Source organism: Podarcis melisellensis (assembly GCF_964234715.1).
Source record: "Podarcis melisellensis genome assembly, chromosome: 14".
NCBI lineage: Eukaryota > Metazoa > Chordata > Lepidosauria > Squamata > Lacertidae > Podarcis > Podarcis melisellensis.
This window is the reverse complement of record NC_138546.1, coordinates 264,796-286,199: the sequence shown is the minus strand read 5'-3', so window position 1 is coordinate 286,199 and position 21,404 is coordinate 264,796. Positions and strand designations below refer to the sequence as shown.

At 56.6% G+C, this 21,404-nt stretch overlaps 1 protein-coding gene across 2 annotated transcripts; it reads right to left on the bottom strand.

The window, feature by feature from the left end:
- Positions 1 to 256: 256 nt before the first annotated feature.
- NPRL3 (NPR3 like, GATOR1 complex subunit) lies at positions 257 to 17,251 on the bottom strand. 2 transcript variants are annotated; one of them, XM_081888297.1, is made up of 14 exons: positions 17,118 to 17,251; positions 15,630 to 15,699; positions 13,296 to 13,334; positions 10,024 to 10,153; positions 7,930 to 8,004; positions 6,152 to 6,305; positions 5,779 to 5,860; positions 4,268 to 4,405; positions 3,930 to 4,086; positions 3,006 to 3,112; positions 2,725 to 2,854; positions 2,434 to 2,623; positions 1,397 to 1,589; positions 257 to 813 (listed from the first exon to the last, which is right to left on the bottom strand). In XM_081888297.1, exons 1-14 carry the CDS (start codon positions 17,233 to 17,235, stop codon positions 648 to 650), a joined length of 1,749 nt encoding a protein of 582 aa, XP_081744423.1. In that variant the 5' UTR covers positions 17,236 to 17,251; the 3' UTR covers positions 257 to 647. The 2 variants fall into 2 exon arrangements, with proteins under 2 accessions (XP_081744423.1, XP_081744424.1); XM_081888298.1 differs by lacking the exon at positions 13,296 to 13,334.
- Positions 17,252 to 21,404: the final 4,153 nt, after the last annotated feature.

Sequence of the window (21,404 nt, the reverse complement as noted above, 5' to 3'; positions counted from 1 at the left end):
CCACGATGTGGGGAAATAAGAGTTCCTCCACTGCTAGGAAGAGGTACCAGAATCACCCAAGAAATTCTCCCCCCATTCCCTTTGTTAAACCTGCTCCTGCCCCTGGTCCTTGTGGAAGAGAGAGGAGCCACCTGACTGAGCAAGCAGGACGCGGCCAGTTCAGGTGGCCTGAAGGAGGAGGCCAAGCCAGGGGTCACCTGCCCTTCAGAAGCGAGGAAGGAAGGTCTGTGGGTCAAGGCCGGGAGGAAGAGAGCAGGTACTTTCGCAACAGACTTGTTCCCTGACTTAAGAGGAGAAAGATTTCACGTTTTCCAGCATGTGGTTGTAATTGTGCAATGGCGGGTGAACAGTCTGAGGGTTGCCTGCAACTATCAAGACACAGGTCCCCCCCCAGCTCTCCACGCCCCCCCCCCCAGCCAAGAGAAGTGTCCACCAGATGGATCGCTATGTCTGCAGCCGTCAGCAGAGGCCCAGAAGCAGCATCTGAGGCTGGCAGTGCCAGGAGCGTGACCGAAACAGGTGTCTGTGCACAAGGCCCCCAAGTCCCCTCCTTGCCCCCCATGTGGCTGCAAGAAGGGGGTGCCTTCTTCCCCCATCCCGAGGGCCAGCAATCCTCCTTCGAAGTCCTGGGCAGCGGCCCCTTCTCCTCACTTTTGGAAGGACTGGAAGACGGAGATGACGGGGTCTTCGTGGTTGGTCACCACCAGCACGCCCCGGAACTTGTCAAAGAGCATCAGGAGGTGTGAGCGGCGCATGTTCTCGTTGTACATGATCTCCTCCAGGTGGTGGCGCCCCCGGAAGTAGTGCAGAAGCCTGGGGGCGGGAAGGAGGGCAGGGCTGGAGGGGAGCAGCTGCAGCCTGGGCAAGGAGCCCCCAGCGGGAAACCCGAGACAGGGCGGTCGCTGGTCCCAGGACCCCCCCAGCCCAGCCGGGAGAGCTGCAAGGGCCGGGCAGGGCAAGCCCCAAACCTCCCCCTTGATCTCTCCACTCTCCCAGAGTAACTCCCCCCCCCCAAGGAAGAAACGGCTGCAGGTGCCAGAAGTCAGGGGGAGCAGGGCAGCTCCCCCCACCCTGTGCAGGGGCAGAAAGGCAGAGGGGGGGTCTGAAGGGGCTGGAACCGACCTGCGCCAACAGGGCAGGGGCTGCTCATCTCAGCTTCTCATTGTGAGCTTTAGGGTCTCCTTCAGAAATGGTCTTCAAATTACAGAAGCCATGGGTGTAGCCAGGAGAGGGGTGGGGCAGATCAAGTAAAACAACAGAAATACTTAACTGACAAATCACACTGGTTCTGCCCCCCTGACAAAAATCCTGGCTGTGGCCGCCCTAGGGACTCATCAGCCATCGCCCCACCCGGCCCTTTCGTTCTTCGAAGGCAGCTGCCCCCCTCCCTGCCTACCTGGCAAATGTGCGCAGGTCCTCGGGGTTGTGGGCGGCTGGGACGCTGAGGATGGCCTCTCGCTCGTGCTCCGGGAGGGTGGTCAGCAGGTTCTCGGTCATGCGCTTGTTCACAGGGGAGTCCCCTCCGGGCAGCAGCTCTGCGCTGGAGTTGTCCATGCTGGGGCTGGTGAGCGTCATGTCGTCGCTGCTGGCTGGGGGGGGGGAGGAGGGACAAAGACGCAAGGGAGCGTGGAGCAGGCCGTCCCCCTTCGGCTGCCCCCTTGCCCACGGGGCTCATGCGCACCCTCTCACACGCACCCAACAGAGGCAGAGGCCTGTCCTGTCACTCAGGGCCCGTCGCGAGAGGGCCCCCAGGCCCCCAAAGCAAAGGGGGAGAGACGCAAAGAGCAGCCTGGGCAGAGCGTGCATGCGTGCGCCTCGTGTGGAGAGAGCAGTGCTCAGGGCCCCCCCCCAGCACAGCCGCCACTGCCACCCCTTGCTCTGTGAAGGGTGTGGAAGGATCAGGCCATACAAGATTCGCTGTGCAGACGGACGGGGCTGAAGCTCATTTGGTGTTTGCAAAAGCCCCGGGATCCCCCACAACCTCTTTCCATCTTTCACTGGCGTAGAGGAGATCCTTTCTTACAAGTGGGGCAACTCAGCCACAGCCACAGCTCAAAACAGGGCCTTTGCTGCAGTGGCTCCCTGTTTGTGGGATGTTCTCCCCTGGCACCTTCATTCCATCGCTTTAGGGGCCAGGCAAAAGCGTTCCTCTTCAACCAGGCCGTGGACTGATCAAAAAATCTACAGCTTATGTTTGTGGAGAGGGGGCTATGCAGCTTTTCGGGGTATTTGTTATTAGTTTATGCATTTTGTGTTCTCATTTCCCGTTTTTATATTGCATATAAAGGTAACAAACTAAATAAAATCAGTAAAGCCTATTATGCCCAGAAGCATGATGGGGAAAACATCTGGAGCATCTGGCAAAAGGTAAGATGGAGACAGACTCAGAGACCCCTTCGCAGCAGGGCTCCAAAAGACACACACAAAACCTACTTGGGGAGCCAAAGCTGAGGGCGTTGGGGGTGCTGAGGCTGCGCCCCCCGACTCTGGCCGCCAGGGGCATCTCCTCCGCCCGGGGCCGGACGTCCTCTTCCTTGGGGGGCACCATCAGGCAGGCGTAGGTGTGCAGCTGGATGAGCAGTCGGTGTTGGAGCATCCAGACGACCATTTGGATGAGCTGTGTCTGGTGGGGGGGAGGCAAAGAGGGGCTCAGTGGGGTGCCACACGCCACCCCCAGGGGCTGCCCAGGGGCCAGGTGTGTGAGGGGTGCCAGGGGCAGCTTACCTCCTGCACGGGGGGAGCCAGGGGGTCCTTGAACTCCGACAGGGACACCGGCAAGGAGAACTTTGAGAGGACAGAAGGCAGGTCGTGGCCGGGGAACTGGCAGGCAAAGTCGTCCGCCAGAGGGGAGTAGCTGTGGGGGGAGAGGCAGAGCAGGCAGGAGGTCAGGGGGGGTCTCTCTGCATGAACCCCCCAGCCTCCTCAGAGGCCAGCATCGGGGGGGGGAGGGGACAGTGTGCGAGTCTTGCTTCGCACTTGGCAGAGCCAGACGCCGAGAGACTTACAGGCAGACGCTGGCATTGGGAGACAGCATGTAGACGTTGTTCTCGCACAGCGGGTAGACGATGATGGCCTTCCCCCAGTAGACCAGGTGCGCTGCCAGCTGGAACACCTGCCGCAGGGAGGGAAGGGGAAGACTTGCACTCAGCACCAGCAGAACCTCCCCAGGTTCCCGGGCCCAAGCGGCAGGAGGAAGCTGCTTCGCCAGGGAGAAAAGGCCTGGATCGGGGTCACATCTAAGGAGTCCCCCTTTTTCTCAGAAACTGCGTTGCCTTTCCTCCAGCCACAAAAGTGCCTCCCCCCAAGGGAATCTCCTGTCGACTTGGGGACACTGTCGACTTGGGGACACTGGCTCCGCTTTAGAGGAGAGTTGGCCCAAGGCCCCCAGAGTGAGGAGGGGGCTGAGCAACGCCCCTCCCCATCTCCCAGATAGCCAGGTCAGAGGCGTTGCTCCAGGGCAAGAACAGAACCTCCCCCAGCCCCACAGAAGAAACAGCAGCAGCAGCGAGGGAGGGGCAGCAGTGGGTGCCGACCGGGGTCAGAGGAGGAGCTACTGCTCTGGACTTGTGGGGGGGGGAAGCCCCCCAGTCGAGGTGCCAACCTCTCTGGGCAACAGTGGCATCAGAGCTACTAGTCCTGAGTGAGGCACAGAGCAGGAGGTGGGGAGGAGCAGCTGCTGCCTCAATGCGCTCCGAGGCCCCTGGGATTCCCACTGGGGCATCCGGGGGGGGGGGGGTTCACAGAACCACAGCGTTGGAAAGAACCCCCTCTGCAATGCAGGAATAATGGCAGTCAAAGCGGAGAGTCCCTTTGGCCAGGGAGCAGGCTGGAGGCCTTGCTGGACCCAGCCCAGAATTGAGGAGTGGGTGGCGCTTCTGCCGGCAGCCCCCAGAGTCTGGGGCAGGACCCCGGCCCCCCTTCCCCCTCACCTGCAGCAGTGCCAGGTCGGCGTCCTGGGCCAGCTGCTGGAGGTTCTTGACGGCCGAGGTGGTCCTGACCACGCGCACCAGGGCGGGGGAGCAGTCCAGCGGCAGCTCGCTCAGAAGCGCCTTCTCGTCCTTCAGCAGCAGCAAGGCGTGGTACGGCCTGAGCGGGGGGGAGAGAAGGGGGCACAGACACTCGCGGCACTGCAGGGCTGCAAAGGGGCCCCCCAGGGTCATCTGCAGAGGGACCCCACTGCCCCCCATAGCACAGATCCAGATGCATTCCAGGACCAGGAAGCGGCACAACAACCCCTCCCCCCATTTTATTACGACCCGGTCTTTACCGAATGGCCTTGAGGCTCCTCTCAATGGCTTCCGGAGGGATGAACCGAGAAGCAGCGTAGTGGATTTTGTGGGGCAGACAGAAGCTCACTTCCAGCCAGTTGTTGATGTGCAGCTGGACCACGCCTGTCGTGCAGAGGCTGCGGGGACAGAGAGCAGGTGGAAGAGGCCGCGTGGCCCAGAGCCCCCAGCCCTGGCCGGGACTGAGCCGCAGGCCCCCTCGACAAAGGCCTTGACCCTCGACTCAAAGGAACAGCCCCCCTCTCACGCTGGCTGAGCCAAGGGCGGCTGGGGCAACTCCGTCAGGTGGGAGGGGTACAAATAATAAAACTGTTCTTGAACGGTTCCGTTTTCAAACATTTTGGCTCCCGCATCCAGAAAACCCAGAAATAAATGCTCCGGGCTTTTGAACGTTTTTTGGAACCCAAACGCCTGATGCAGCTTCCACTTGAGTGCAAGAAGCTCTTGCAACTTATCAGATGCTGCGCCTCGGTTGTCGAACGTTTCAGAAGTCCAACTGTCTTCCGGAATGGATTGCATTCGACAACCGAGGTTTGGCTGTTCTATTAGAATAAAGAACAGGAGCCACCAGCCGCAGCTCCCTCTGCAGCCCCGTCGATGGCCACCAGGTGGCGCTGGGCAGCTGTGAGCCTGACCCAAGCAAGCAGCAGCCGTAACTGCAGAGAGGGAGGGAGTGCCTTTGCAGAGCTGGGAAAGTTGCAAAAAGACCCAGGCAGGCAGCCCTTGAGACTGACCCAGAAACTCCAGCAGGGGCAGAATGCCGCGGCAAGACTCCTTACGGGGTCTTCGCCGCGGGATCACATTCAGCCGGTACTGTACCAGCTGCACTGGCTCCCAGTAGAGTACAGGGTCAGGTTTAAGGTGCTGGTTTTAACCTTTAAAGCCCTATATGTGCCTAGGACCCTGGTACCTACAGGACCACCTCTCCTGGTATGTCCTGCGGAGAACCTTACGGTCTGCAAATAAAAACATCTTGGAGATCCTGGGCCACAGGGAGGTGAGGCTGGCCTCAACCAGAGCCCTGCGGGACAGGGCCCTGCGGGACTTGGCATCTTTCCACAGGGCCTGCAAGATGAACTGTTCCACCAGGCCTTTGGCCAAGCCACAGTCTGACACCCTCCTTTGGTAATCCTTATAGAACTCTAGCCCAATGGTTGCCATTAATTTGATTCTGAATTGATTTTAGAATGAATTGATTTTGGAATGCTGTGCTACTTTTATTGTTGTTAGCCGCTCTGAGCCAGACTTCTGCTGGGGAGGGTGGACTATAAATTATTATTATTATTATTATTATTATTATTATTATTACCCAGGGGCCAGAGCAACACCTGGGACGGAGGCCTCTTCTGGGCTTTTAACCTTCAGCACCCCCACACCCACCCCAGGGCTGAGACCCCAAAGGCTGACTTCGAATCACAGAACTGTAGAATTGTCGGAAGGGACCCCTCTCAGCTCATCCTAACTGCCAGACGGCCACCCGGCCTATGCTTACCTGTCGTAAGCCTCCTTCAGGTCTCTGGCCAGCTTGCACTTGGGGAGGATGTGAAGGAAAGGCGACTGGGGCCCTTCAGGCGCTGGAGGGGGGAAACAACAGCCAGGTGGGGCTTCCGGGGCCTTCAAAGGGCTTCCCCAGGAAACCTCCTCACCCCCCCCAGCTCCAAATGGACATGCCAGCCCCCCCCCCAGCAGGCAGGGCGTTTTTGTGTTGTGAACTGCCCTGTGATCTTTGGGTGAAGGGCGGGATACAAATCTAATAACTCAATGATAATAAAGCCCCTGCCCAGCCCTGCCCAGCTGAGCCCATGAGGGCCAGACAGATGCCTGGAGAAGGGCTCCCTGCGGCCCCCGGATCCGGCCAGACTCACTTTCCGAGATGGCAGAGGCTTCGTCCTGAATGGCCAGGATGAGCTTGGCCTCTCGCGTGAGGTACTGGCAGCGGCGCTCCTCGTGCTGGAGGACAATGGCGATGCGGCGAGAGAGGTTGTGCAGGCAGCTGATGACCGAGGGGTCCGCGGTGGCCTAAGGGGGGCACAGGGGGAGAGAGGAGGCTGGGAAGGGGGCAGGCAGGGCAGTCCGGCCGCAGGACAGAAGGGGCCCAACCAGCTCAGCCAGAGGACTTGGGGGAAGCTGTGGCCTGGAGCCCAGGACTGGCTCTGTTTGGGGGTTTTCACATTTACGTGTGCAAAAGCCTGTCAGAACCTTTGGGTCCTTTTAGCTGCAAATTAACCCACCTGCCTGGTACTCTTCAAGAAGACAAGAGATGGGAAGAAGACTAAGTCTATACGAGAGAAGAATGGCAGGGGAAGTGGATGGACTAGGCTGCAATGGCCAAAATGACCAGAAGAATCAGAACTCAGGAAGACAACATTTTTAATAAGGAATGGGGGAAGACCATTGTAAAGAGTTAAAATCATTAGTAGGACTGGAATATCACTTGTAGTTTAAGGGCAAATTTTGGACACAATGGAGAAGTAAAAGATTTGGATCATCAAAAAAGATGGAGGAAATGATTAAATTAGGCCCCACAAAGGGAAGGATGGAAGTCAAGGAGATTCCTTGGGATCTTGTTTGCATGATTTATGTTTGATGTATATACCTGTAAAATTTTAATTTGAAATAACAAATAAATAAATTTACAGATAGTAAAAATAAAAAAAGCTTTCAGATGCCCTACAACATGATCTCATAAAGCATGTTTACTTGCTTAATTGCATTTGGTAAAAAAGCCAAAAAAACACTAAAACTGCAGGATCAGGCCCACGGCCCATCTAGTCCAGGATCCTACCCTCACAGTGGCACCGGGCGCTTGTGGGGAACCTGTTTTGCGTGCGCCTGTTTTGCTCCATCATGGGGCTGCCCCCTTAGCCCCACCTGCTGTGGGCCAGCCATTTCTCTGAGCCCCCCCCTAAGGAGACCCGGTCCTGAGAGAGGGTAGACCAAACCAGACCAGCTGTGCAACCCCCCTGCCTGCCCTCAGCCTCAGGGAGGCTGGAGCTGGGTCCCTGACCCACAGGCCGCTGCCTGGGCTACCGGCCAAAGGGCCACCCCATCGCTGTCCACCCTGAGAGCTCCCATCCCTGAGACCACGAAGGCTGCTTGCTCAGGCCTCCCCCTACCCCACAGGTGGAGGCCGCTATCAGCCCCACGCAGCTGGCAAGGTGGGGCCGGAGAGGCAAGCCGGAGGGGGCTGGAAGGCGGCTGCCAAGCCCCAGTTAAGGAGGGCCGGGCTGCCGATGTTTGCCACCCGGGTCCGCAAACCGTGACTCAGCTTTCGGAGCTCTTGCTGAGTCACAGAGCTGCTCCTCCGCTGATTACCAGGTCGGGGCCTCTGCCTGCCCCACCCAAAGCCCCACCCAAAGCCCAGGCAGGCCCTTGGGGGGTGGCAGAAGCAAGGAAGGCTCCGAAGCCTTTCCTGGGGGGGCCTCCCCCCACAATTGGCCTCCCCCAAGCAGCCTGGAGACCCTCGATGGCACACATCCCTGCAGAAGAGCCAAGGGGCCTGCAGCACCCCCAAAGCCAGCCCCACATTCTCACTGGACTTTGCAGCACATGTGGGGTGCCCCCCACCCCTGGGCTCTGACTCCCAGGAAACGGCTGCTCAGCTTCTCGGAACCTGGCGGGAGGGAGGGAGGGAGGTCCTTACCCTCAAGGCGAAGACGACATTGAAGAGGATCATGGTGGGCATCTCCCGCTTTGGGGAGGGGTCTGTCTTGGAGATCTGCAAAGCAAGCCGGACTTTTAAGGGGGCAGCCAAGAGAGGGGAGCAGGGGAGGGGGCAGCCTCTGGCAAGGAGGGTCTGGGGAGGGCTGGGGAGGGTGGTGGGGCTGCAGGACTACCTCACCCTCACGGGGCGTAAGCTGCCACACACTGGGGAACCAGGCGGCTGGTCCAGGTGGCCGGGCTTCAGGTAGGCTCTCCCTCCCAGCAGTCCCTGCTTCTCAGCCTCCCCTACCCCACAGGGTCGCTGTGGGGATTAAATGAGCAGGTGGGGAGAGAACCACACAGGCCCCCTCCTTGGAGGAAAAGGCGAAGCAGAAATGGAGTCAATCCATCATTCAACTCTAGCCTGGTCCTCCTTCCCACTGGCTGTGGCCCCCGCCCTGGGCTGGTGTGGAGGAGGCAGCCTGGAGGCAAGGAAGAAGCCAAAGAAAAGGAACAGGGGAGATCCCCCCCTCCCATCTCCACCCCCATCGCTCCGCCCGGACACTGAGGTCCACCTCTGAGGGCCTTCTGGTGGTTCCCTCACTGCGGGAAGCCAAGTTACAGGGAACCAGGCAGAGGGCCTTCTCGGTGGTGGCGCCCGCCCTGTGCAACGCCCTCCCATCAGATGTCAAGGAAATCAACAATGACCTGACTTTTAGAAGACATCTGAAGGCAGCCCTATTTACGGAAGCTTTTTAATGTTTGATGTTTTATTGTGTTTTTAATATTCTGTTGCAAGGTGCCCAGAGTGGGGGGGTATTATTATTATTATTATTATTATTATTATTATTATTATTGCTGCTGCTGCTCCCCTCACCTGCATGGGGTTTGTGCCCACGAACATCAGCCTACTAGGGGCCCAATCCGATCAGAGGCTCGGCACCTCTTCCCAATGCTTAGGGACAGGGGCGGGCAAGTGCCTCTGAGCATATGCAGAGCCCTAGCCGCCACCAGCCCTCCCACCTCATTTTGAAGGACTCTCTGGGCTTCACAAACAGAAGGGAGATGCGAGAAGCCCAGGAAAGTTTGCAGCAGCTGCCAGAGGACTTTGCAGGGTCTGCATGTCACCACAAGGAGGTGCAGGAGAGCCTGAAGGCTGAGGACCCCCCCCCAAAGGCCTTTGGCACCCATGTCTCCACCCCAAGGGAGGCTGCAGGACAAGGACCAAGGAGACCCCTGCCCAGGAGGCTCTCCAACTCTGAATTGTGCGGCTCCCCCTCCCCCCCACTAAGAACAGAGTTGGTGTTTTTAAGGGGGGAAATATGGAAACCACCTGGCTGGCCCTTTCCTAGAGCGCTCCAAGGGTCATTGGCAGAGCAGCTGCTGGGCATGCAGAAGTCCCAGGTTCCACCACCCCCCCCCCCGGCAGGACCTCCAGGGAAGGCTGGGAGAGACTCCTGCCTGAATCCCCGGGGAGCTGCTGCTGCTGCCAGTCAGTGCGGGCATTATAGGGTTAGATGGACCAAGGGTCTGAAGAAGGCAGCTTCCTCTGTCCCTGTGCTCTGGCTCAGCTTCTGAGACCCCCAGCAGCCGCATTACACACTGTGGGGTACCAGTCCGACGACTCGTGATCGAACTCAGCCCCCCTCCAAATCTGGCAGGCCAGTTCAGAAGTCGAGGCAGAGACAGGTCCCAGGAAAGCACCCAGACGGGTCGGGGGAGTGCAGTGCACCTTGTGCAAGTGTGGAAGCACACCTCCCCCCGGGAAGAAGAGCCCGAAAGGGAGAGGAGGTGATGTCAGGGCAAGGAGTGAAGGATGTACTTTGGAGATGTCGTGGGCGGAGAAAGGGCCACCCGGGGCTCCCCAGCTGGCCAAAGAGCAGAGCGTGAGGGACGGCGCCTGTGAGGCCATCTGGCGACTGCAGCTGCCCCCCAGGCCTGTTCCAGGGCTGCTCCGAGCTCCCCTCCCAGCCTACCACTGGCCAGCTGAACCATCAGGAAAGTGGCCGGGGCAGCAGAGGGACCCCACTGGACATGGCTTCCCGGCCCAACTCACAGGCTGTGCCCAGGCTGCCCTGGCGCCCGCAGGGCCTACCTGCCCAAAGGCATGCTGGACCAGGGTGGGGTGTCCCACGAAACGGACGTTGTCGATCTTCAGCTCAAACTTCTTGCCACACATGTCTGATTTGGTAGCCAGGATCGTTGCCAGGATGACGTCCGAGAACCTTCAGGAGCAGAAACGGGCATCAGAAAGGCACTTGCGCAGGCCCCACACCGTCCCAGAGGCGGGATGAATTGGTATGCATTGTGTCACCATTAAGTCTACAAACACACACACACACACACACACGACATTGGGGCACCTTGGAGTCCATCAGGTGGGGGAAATTAAGATGCCGCAAAGATCACCGTCTTTCAAATCATCCGAATTATATTGAGAAGGAAAGCGTCGGAGGCTCATGCAACTTTCGTTAATGACAAGCTCTCAGGAGGAAAGATTAGGCAGAGTTTGCAGGTGCCGGTTTGGAAGGACAGGTGAGGTTCCCCTAAGCAGCAAGGTGTGGCGGGCAGGTCGCTTGAGGACAGGCAGCGCAATGGGGCTTTGCTCCAGAGCAGGGGACCAGGAGGCAGTCGTGCGCCTTCCGATGGTCAGGGGTGCCAGCACCACCTGGGAGGCCACCGACTGCCCATCCCTGCGGAAAAGTGCTCCCTGGCCAAAGGGGCAGGTGTGCCCAGCTCTGCTCCCTGCCTCAGGCGTGTCTGCGGGAGGAGCAGCTGAGCCCCATGGCCCCCTCCCAGAGATGCCAGAGCTTCAGGTCTTGGGGTGGCCAGAAGGGCCCGTCTGCAGCTGGGAGTCGCAGGCCAGGGCCAAACTCAGACGCCCTTCCTGTGTCTCTCCTCCCACTGCAGGTGTCCCAGATTTCCTTCTGTGGAGGAAAAGATGCATTCATGCATGGGCGAAGTTCATCAGGAAAGGGGGGGGGGAAATGTGTGGCCTGCAAAGTCCTGAAGTTCCACAGAAGGAAGGATCCTCTCTGAAGAAGGGCAGGTTTTTTGGAGGGGGAGCGGGGAAGGACTTCCTTTTGTCTGTGCCGGATGGCCATCTGTCAGGGATGCTTGAGTCCTGCAGGGGGTGGACTAGATGGCCACTGGGGGGTCCCTTCCCACTCCACGACTCTATGAACCTTCCAACATCTCTCCACCAAAGGGGATATTCTGCAAAGCTGCTACTTGCTCAGCTTTGGGGAAAAGACATGAAACTGTAAAGGTGGCAGTCAGCATCGGCCTGGATGACTCAAAAAGAAACTAGCTTTGAGGGCAGAAGCAGCAAACCTGCCTGGTCAACGGGGGTCTTGCCTGCTGCTTTCCCATCTCACAGCTGCCAGGAAGCAAACCTCCGGGCACCAGGGAGACAGTGAGGCCCGGAACAAGCTGTGCCCTACGGCCCTCTTTGCCCTTCAGCTTCACCCAGAAAGACTGCCCTGCCCTGGGTGCAGGCAGCAGCTGCAAGGGCCGTGGCCGGGAGAGATTGCCAGCTTATCGGCCCTGGCAGAAGAGATCAAGTAGGCTGCACAACGCAGCCGAGGGAGGCCATGCACAAAACCAGAGGCATCAGAGAAGAGAGCAGGCCTGCTGGGGGGGGGGGGACACAAGACTGTAGGAAAATATGACCCGGGGTGAGTGGAGAAGTCTACAGTAAGAAGCTCAACAAGTCTTGTTACATCTGGAAAACGGGAAAATTCTGCTTTGGCCTCCGTTTCCAAACACTTGTCGGCCTCCACCTGTCTCGAGGGACAATGGAGTGTGCCTCTGGGGGTGAAAAGTCAAACCGCTGGAGGACCACAGTGCCCTTCCTATGCTACCACCCAGAAAAGACTCCCTGCCCCTTTGGCTGCAACCGTAATCACACGGCTGCTGAGACCCCTCTGGAAATTGAGAAAATTGCTTCTTGAAGCCAAACTTGAAATCTGGGGCACACAGATCACTTCCACTCCTCTGTTCTGGCAACGGGAAGCCCAAAAACTTTGCAAATGAGTTAGAGCGGCTTTTCAGAGGAGTAGTGATTGTGTGTTGGGGGCATCTACCCCTAACCTTTCTCTGGAAGCAGAGAACCAAAGTGACTGAGCTAAAAAAAAAAAAGGTTTCTCGGGTTGCAGAGGAGAATATTGCTCCCTTCCCCACCTCCCACTATTGTTAAGAGCTCATCTGCTTATTCAGAGCTGGAGACTTTGTTTTAATCCACGACGGCCTCTTTGAGCAGCTACAGAAAGGCAAACCTGCTTTAAAGGCACACAAAGTATTTTATTTAAAACAAGCAACTTCAGGGCAGGCAGTGCTCTGAGGCAGCAGCCATCAAGCCGTCAGCTTCTTGAGAAGCTGTTCAGAACAGGGCGGCCAGGGGGGCAAGGGAGTTCCAAAACCTACCGGGCTGCTCCAGCCCCACAGCCCTGAAGGATGCCCCATTGCTCTGAGCACTGGGAGGCAGCCTCCCCCAGAGGCAGAGGGAATGCAGACGGGGCCAGGGGCAGCCTCTGGGGGCCCAGGTCAAAAGCCGCGTGGCACACGCAGAGCGCCGCTCAGTCAACTCCTAGTCACCCTACCCTGACGGAGGTCCTCAGCCGCAACCCTCACTGAGTCTCTGAAACGGGAGGCTGGGCCAAACCGGCACTGTGTCCCTCTGAGCTTCCCCCTTGGTAGGGGCTTCCCTCACAGGGGCTGGGGCCTGTGCAGCCCTCCTAAGCAAGTCTGCTGGGACTGAGGAGCCAGGACCATTTGTAGCAAAGAGGCAAAAGGAGGGCGACAGGAGCCTCACACTGTCTGCACCGCAGGCTGGTCAGCTTGCATCCTGGATACTGGAGCAGAGCAGCCAGCCTTCAGACAAGTGCGTCCCCAAACGCCTTCAGAGGGAAAACATGACCTTTTTGTCTCCATGGAGAAATCAGTTCCCCACTCACTGCAAAGCACAGCGTAGCTCTTTCTTCCAGCTATGGGGCGGAAAGGCCTCCAGAAACGCAGGCAACAGCCTTCTCCTGGGTCAGACTGATGGGCCGTGTAGTCCAGGGATGCCTGCACTGACTGGGGTGTCAGGCACAGGGGCTCTCTCCCCCCCCCCAGCCCTGCCCTTGGGGTCTGGGACCTTTTGCGCTGCCCCTGAGCAGCAATTTCCTTCCTGGCTGATCTGCCTGTTTCTCAGGCCCTTTGCCGGCCTCCCTGCGCACCAGCGTGTGGTTCCGTGACATTTGCAGCTTGGTGGGAAAGAGAAGTGAGCAACAAAGTGCGAGGAGAAGGAGAAGATGGTGGAGACAGGGAAGCCATTCGAGAGAGAGAGAGAGAGAGGCGCTGCTGGCGGAGAAGGTTTGGTCTTACCCCGACACCACCTGCTCATCAGTGAGCGGACAGGGCTCTCTGAAAACAGGAACAGGGGCCATGAGCACCACGCGGAAACAGAACACAAGAATCTACCAGGCAAAGTCACGCAAGGCACAAAAACGTCAACGCTGCAAAACCGGGCAGCTGGAGGTTAGGGGACTGTCCACATATTGAAATAAATAAAGGCTCCTTGGAGAACGAGCCCTTGCCTAGCACCTCAAGGGAGAAACACACCCTGAAAGCCTGGCTGGGGACTGGGAGCGGCCACTGAGACCACAACACCCGTCCTGAAAGACTTGCATTGGCTCCCAGTACGTTTCCGGGCACAATTCAAAGTGCTGCTGCTGACCTTTAAAGCCATGAGGTCCAGCACCTCTGGGGATTCCCTCCCTGTGAGAAGTGAGGTTACAGGGAACCAGGCAGAGGGCCTTCTTGGTGGTGGCGCCCGCCCTGTGGAACACCCTCCCACCAGATGTCAAGGAAATAAGCAGCTATCTTATCTTTAAAAGACATCTGAAAGCAGCCCTGTTTAGGGAAGCTTTTAATGTTTGATGAAGCATTGTATTTTAATATTCTGCTGGAAGGCGCCCAGAGTGGCTGGGGAATAAATAATAAATTATTATTATTATTATTATTAGGCACCCCTTACCCTCGGGCCACAGGCGACAACCCTGCCCATGCCATGGGTGGGCATCACTGCCCAGCAGATGAAGGCCCCCAAGGGGCACTGCCTCTTCACACTGTCAGGCTGTGCCAGCCCAGAACAGTGGCAGCAACCTTCATGCCTATCTTTCCGCAGGGCCTGCAAGACAGAGATGTTCCGCCTGGCCTTTGGTTTGGACTCAGTCTGACCCTTATGTTTCCCTCCTCTTATGGTTTTGATATATGGGCTACTCTTAAAATGAGGCTGCATTTTAAATTGCATTTTAACCTGTATCTTAAATTGGTTTTAAATTGGTTTTTGCTTACTAGCGGGAAGGTAAACGGCGTTTCCGTGTGCTGCTCTGGCTTGCCAAAGCAGCTTTGTCACGCTGGCCACGTGACCCGGAAGTGTCTCCGGACAGCGCTGGCCCCTGGCCTCTTAAGTGAGATGGGCGCACAACCCTAGAGTCTGTCAAGACTGGCCCATACAGGCAGGGGTACCTTTACCTTTATTATGTTTTTACTGTAATTTTATTGGTGTTAGCTGCCCTGAGCCCGGCTCTGGCCGGGGAGGGTGGGGTATAATTTATTATTATTATTATTATTATTATTATTATTATTATTATTATTATTATGTCCTGCGCAAGAGGCAGCCTCTGCAGCAGGATTCAGCACCCCCACAAGCCTATCCCTTTCCTGCAGCAGTGGGGCCAGGGGTGCTGCTCCATCAGGGGCCCCAGGAGCCCCCCAACCCCGCCCCGCCCCTTCCCTGCCCCCAATGCTCCTCTTCTCCCCAAGACGCCTCCTTCCTAAATGCCCCCGCCCCATGCTGAAGGGGAGCACAGCCCCGGCATGACTGGGGAACTGCGACCACAAACGTGACCAAGTACAAGCCCCAGGGGCCTGATTCAGGCCAGGCGGAGACGAGAGGCTCAACCTGGTGCTCACTGGAAACTCCCTGGCTGCCAATTCAAGGGGGAGAGAGAGAGGAAGAGCCTTATTGCCTTTTCATGTTATTTTATCTGGAAGCATCAGGGTTCAGGGGAACATTTCTGGCCTGCCCACTGCAATGAGTTTCTGGTTTTCTGGAAAGAGGAAACTCCGCTCTCTTTTGGACCAAACAACCAAGGCATCTTTAGGTGCTGGGCAAAAACATTCCTCTTTTCCCAGGGCCAACTGAACAATCTATGGCCTTTGAAACCGGAGAAAGGGGGGAATTGTTTTTGTTGGTTACTGCGCTATGCATTTTTGTGTTTTTATAATGTAAACCACTCTGTGATCCTCGGAGGAAGGGCGATATACGAATGGATAAATGAATAAACAATAAAGCAAGGCTTGTGCAGGAACTTCCCATGCCAGAGTCTTATGCCTGGGTTGGCTAGAGACCTCTTTCCTAAGTCAAGGTAGACACCCCGGCATGAAAAGCCACACCTCCTGCCACACCTGCAGAGCCACAGGTGACCCCCCACCCACCCCAGCTGCGAAGGTCAGGGTCCGCTTTGATCAGGATCCAAGCAGCCCCAAGCCAGCCAGGCAACGCCCCTTTTGCCTTACATGCCAGAGCTCTGGGACCCCAGCACATCCCACCTGGTGAGGATCCGGGTGCAAAGGTGTCTTTTACGCTCTCTACACAAACCCAAGACAACCAGCAGGAGGGCTGGCGCTCAAGGGAACAGGAGCCCTACGTACCTGGAGTCCCCATCTGGGTCTTCGACGCCGTCGCCCAGACTGTTCACGGCATACCTGCTTCTCGGTTTCCCTACGAAAGGAAGAAGGGGGGGAAGTCCAGAAGGCCAGAGAGGTTTGGGTTAGAGCAGAAACCTCTTCCACCTAATTCTTAGCAAATAATCATAATAATACATTTTATTTATAACCCGCCCTCCCTCCCCAGCCAAGGCCGGGCTCAGGCCGGCTCTAACACCAGGTATAAAAACAATTGATTAAAATACAACTTAAAAGCAAGATTAAAACACAACATTAAAATGCAGCCTCATTTCAGTAGAAACGCCAATCAAAAACTTTTTGGGGGTGAAAACGTCAAATCTTCACCTAGGCCAACTATCCAGACTGAGCTATATATGAAATGGGATCCCGTGGCACCATTCAAGTTGCCGCTTTTGAACTTCTGGCTTGAGCCCAACGTATTAGGAGGGCAGCCATCTCCCCAAGGCTTTGTGGTTGATCCCAAGAATCGACTGAGGTGCCATTCAGAGCTCAGCCGGAAGGGAAAGGGCATGTCAGGAGGCATGTGAGGGTCCAAAGAGGACATCTGGTTGGCTGCGGGGAGAAAAGGACGCCAGGCTCTGAGGGGCCCCTTTGGGCCTGATCCTGCAACCCAGGCTTTTATTACACTCTTCTTGTCCCTGGGTGCTCCTCAGCTGGGGAACTGCCTTCCCAAGATCCTTTTCCCAAAGAGGAGAGAGAATAATGGCCAGCTGCCGGGACACGGAGCGGCCAGGTGCGTATTGCTGATGCCCCAAGGCGGAGCCCCCAGGGCAGGACTTGGGCCCCAGAGCCCCTTCCTGGGTCTTCCAGCGAGCAGGACTTGGGCGCAGCAGCCGGATTGGGAAGGAGGCTGCCTCAGGCAGGACCAGGGGCGGCTGGTGCCCTTTGGGGGCACAGCCAGCTCCTGCCCCCCTCTGCCCTGCTGCGTTCAAGGGCAGAGCTGCTGGAGCTTAGGAGGGTGTTGGCAGCCAGGCTCGCCCTCCTTGCCAGGGGGCGGGAGGGAGGCAGATGGGGCAGAAAGCAGCAGCTACCCGTGGCAGACCTGGGGGGTCTGGAACTTCAGCCGTGCCCCATACAATGCCCCCACCTTTCGCGCCCCATTCTGAATCATAGTTGCCGCGCCCCCAAACCGGTGGCCGTGGCCGCTCCTTGTGGGAGCGGAGTGACCATTCTGCCCTGGGTGGGAAGGTCCCTCCTTTCCACGCAATCACCGAGCTGTAGAGTCGGAGGGGACCCCCAGGGTCATCTAGTCTGACCCCAGCTAAATCCTCCCTGGCAGATGCTGGATGCCCCCCCAGACCTCTTCTCAGGGAGGAGGCTCCCCTCCCGCGTCGCCCCCAGCCTCCCCCCCCCCCGTTTTCCCACTCGCGTGTCAGGGTGTCGCGTGTGCTTGTGGTGCACGTGTGAACGCGGGCGCGCGGGGGGTCGGGGGGGGCAGCGGCTCCTCCTCACCGGTGTGGGCGGCGGGGCTGCCGGGCCCCCTCTGGAAGGGGAAGCGGAAGAGCAGCTTGTTGCCGCGGCTGCCGGAGCTGACCAGGATGACGCTGATGGGGCTCGAGCTCTCGCCCATCCTCGCCCGCCCAGCCCACGCAGGCGCCGCGCATGCGCCGAGGGGTCACGTGGCTCGCCCGAGGAGGAGGAGGGGAGCATGCGCGGGCCCCGCCTCTCTGGACTACGGCTCCCGTCGGCCCCGCCCGGCGCGGCTGGCGGCAAGGCACGCCGGGAGTGGTAGTCCAGAGAGTGTAGAGGGCGCTCTGCCCGCCGGGCGCCTTGCCTTCAGCAGCTGGGGCAGCTTGAAGCTGATTTCCCAATAAGAACCTGAAGCGTACGGAACCCGAGGTACCACTGTATTAAAAGTCACAATCACTTTAAAATAAGTCATTTAACAAAGTTAATAACTGTAATTTTCAATGAGGCTATGGTTTATGTTTGTTGTTTTTGTCTGTCTTGTGTGTTTTTTGTTTGTTTATAATATTGTAAAAGCCAATAAATTTTTTGAAAAAAATAAAATAAAATAAACAACTTATACCAAACAAAGCAGTATGCAATAATGCATTAGAATCCAATAGTAAACACTGAAATTAAACATCAGCAAGTAATAATTAAACAGTTTACACTTATCAATTACAATCATTACTCATCTATAATCGATAAAAATAGGAGCAAATCACAATACAGTACATAAAATACCACAAATCATACAAAACAATGTAAAATGATTAAATTCCCTGCTAGCTGGAAATGCACCTGATCCTTCCGGGGAAGTGCACAAAAGGTTCTGTCACATTAAATCTGTGGGAACCTGAGGTGCCACAAGACTTGGGGGCTTTCTCGGCAGCAGACAAGCATGCCCCCCCCCCGACATTCTTGCTGCCTGCTGCATTTGCCCCCACCCCTTAATAGAGGAAGGGGGCACAACTCATCCTCCCGTGCCCCCCCTGCCTGGCCCTGGCAGGAAACTTGCCTGACCCGCTGGGCTCCACCTGTTTCCTACAAGCCCCAAATATGATCTTCTGGCTCACGAATGATGCCATGAACTGGTTGGATGCAGAAGAATGATTAGAGGAACCAGCTGGGGAAGCATCAAGGGAAGAAGGCTCAGAGCCCCGGGACTGGTGGTGGGACAACAACATGACTGGTAAGAGGGAGGAGGCTTGGAAGAGGAGGTGTTGGAAGCGGAAGAGGTAACAGGGTTTAGCGAGCTGGGAAAGTCTGTGGCAGAGAGAAGAAGTCCAGAATCAGAGGCAGGAGCTGAAACAGGAGAGGAGGGAGGCCAAGAGGCCGAGATGAGTCCGGCTGGTGAAGAGGCACCCTCCTCCTGCTGCAACAATCTCTCCTCCCTTCTGGTCTCCCAGAACCAGGAGAGGCATGAAGAGGGCGGTGGAGAAGTTAGCTTCACATAGGCATAGTCTCAGATTGCTTGGGGGAAACCCTGGAGAGGAGGCGGCATAGTCAGATGTGGGGAGGTGGAGGCCTTTAGTATCAGCAAGTGATCCATGAGGTGCCAGACCTACTGGAGATGAGTCACTGCGGTCATTGGGCTTGACACTCCTAAGCACTCCTGTTTTTGTTCAGTTTGATGCTCCTGTCAAATGAGGACCAGGTCTGGTCTGGGAAGTTCTCCTTAAGAGTAGCAGCTCAAGAGGGCCCCAGGGAGGGTGTGGGGAGGCTCGCAAGCCCCACCCTTTATCCCTCAATTGCCAGGCTAAAGAAACTAGAATAATTACAGGAGATGGTATGGGAGGTGGAATCCCCAACTGCAGAGTCCCCCAGAAGAGAAGTTCCCATCTGAGATCCTCAGGGAAGTCTGGGAGGACAATACCTGTGTGGTCAGAAAAACAAGGAACCGCAATGCAGTCAGCAAAAATGGACTCTGGTGGATTTTTAATTAATTCTTTCACTGTGATGTATTCTCCTGTCTGCTTAAGAGGCAGTCAGAGCAGCACTGGACAGACTGCGGAACGGATCCTGCCCTCCTGGGTTCTGCCCTGAAGCAGAGCTCCGCTGCCTCCATGAAAGACATCTCTCTGCACCCGAAGCAGCAGGGAGCGCAGAGTCCGTGCCTGCCAGTTGGGTGAGAAGGCAGGAGCATCCCTCAGGATAAGGCCAGGGTGGCTTTCTGTGCAGAGATGGGGGTGAGCTGAGAGCCCATTCTCCGCCTCCTCCTCCTCCTCCTCCTCCTCCTCCTCCTCCTCCTCCTCCTCCTCCTCCTCCTCCTATCAGCCTGGCCACCCCCTGCCAGCTGGAGGATAAGGCAGGCTGTGTCTCTGAGGAGATAGCTGAGGGGAGGGGACTTGGGGGGCAGTTCCCTCCTTCAGGCCTCCAGCGCCTCTGGCTCTTTCTGCCGGCCAAAGAGTCCAGTTCTTCACTGGGAAGAAAATCAGCAGCAGAATGGATGGGGATGAGGACTCCCAAAGGGGCTGCCCTAGAAGGGGAAAGGGAAGGGCCCTTCCTTGCCCCCTGGCCTGCTGTCTAAAGGGGTCGTGCAGAGGAGGATCAGGGGGCTTGGAGGGCAAAAAACACCCAGGCATTTCTGTGCTCTTGGGGTGGGGGGGGACTTCCCAACCTACGCTTCAAGCTCAGGCTTGCGAGATTTTCTCTGGGCCGCGCAAAAATAAACAAGGAGCTCTTAATCACTTGCACACTTGCAGCACCTGTCCCTAGGTGTGCATTGCGACCTGCAAACCAAGGGGAGTTGTGGAGGTTGTTTGTGACTTAGGACTCTGAATGAACAAATAAAAACATATATCTTTTTAAAAATATTTATATTTGATTTTTAAAAATATATAAACACACAACAAACATCAATTCAACATCCAAATATTGAGATTACTCTGAATCTCTTGACTTCCCTCCATCCCTTCCATGGGTCCTAGTAAAAATAAATACATCTGCATATCAATATTTATGCAAATATTTTCTTTCTGAATTATCCACAGTTTGTGTTACTTTACAAGTGTAATTAAAATCCTTCCAGTGTTTTAACCTGCTTGCAGTGGTCTCGTATATAAATTATAAACTTTTCCCATTCTTTTCTAAAGTTATTGTATTCTTGATTTCTGAGCTTTCCATTTAATTTTGCCATTTTGGCATGGAGAGTTCGGAGGATGCACACAAAGGCGATCACTCACAGGCCTCTTTGGCAATTGGCAGCAATGAAGCAGCTCCCCAGGTGCCCTTAATGAGCCCAGTTGTTTGAGAGTGGGCACAGACATGTGAATGAATGAATTTATTAATACGGTCACAGACCAGCGTCAACAGCACAGACATGTGGATCCTCGCAGCTGGAAAGGCAGCTTTGGAGAGGGCCTTTCTGGAGCAGAATATGGTGGAGAAAGGGTTAAGCACCCCCTCCTGCTTCTCTGCTCAGAATTGCAGCTCCCCCTTCCCCAGGAGGCCTGCTTTTCTGAACAACATCTGGCAATAAATCCATGAAATATTAAGTTCCCTTCCGGCATTGGCCAACCCAGGAGGAGCCGCACAGGACCTCCGACACAGCGACTCATGGGGACTCTCCCGGAAGAGGATGTCAGGGGAAATGGCATGGAAGGCTGTGGAGAGGCGTCAAAGGGAGGTCGCCCTCACCCTGCCCTTCTCTCAGCAAAGACCTGAGGCAGCAGGACAGTCAGGCAGTGACCAGGGCTGGGCCGCCTATGAGGCAAAGGGAAGAAGCAGCCTGCCTCAGGCGGAAGAATCCCATGGGGTCTGCTGCCACACTGCCAGGGTTCTGCGGCTGTGGCGGCTGCTTCCAGGGAGATCTCGCCAAGAGTCACTGCACAACCAAGCCTGCAACACCTTCCCCTATTTGCCTCAGGTGGTGAAATGGGGTGGGCTGCCTCTGACGGTGACTGTTCCAGAATCAGACCTGAACCCAGACTTGAATGGATGGAGAAAATAAGTTTCAGCCAAGAGTGTCTGGAGCTGGCCGGTGCCCGGCTCCCTGTTCACCTGAGATTCAGGATAGAGAAACTCTTCTTCACACAGTGCATGGGCACCAACTCCTAGGGTTTGAGGGCTCTTGGACCCCCTAAAAAATATTTTGAGGGGCCACCCATCCCCAGTTGATGAGTATTGCCATTGGCATTGCCCCTGTGAGAAAGAACCCAGAACACTACTGCTGCCTGGCCCTCCCTCCCACTCTTCCTCCCCCTAAGGCAGAGACAGAAAGGGAATGTGCTTGTGCAAACATGCTCAGCTGGTCCCCAGCAGCTCCCTCCACTCTTGCTGCCCCCATTGCAG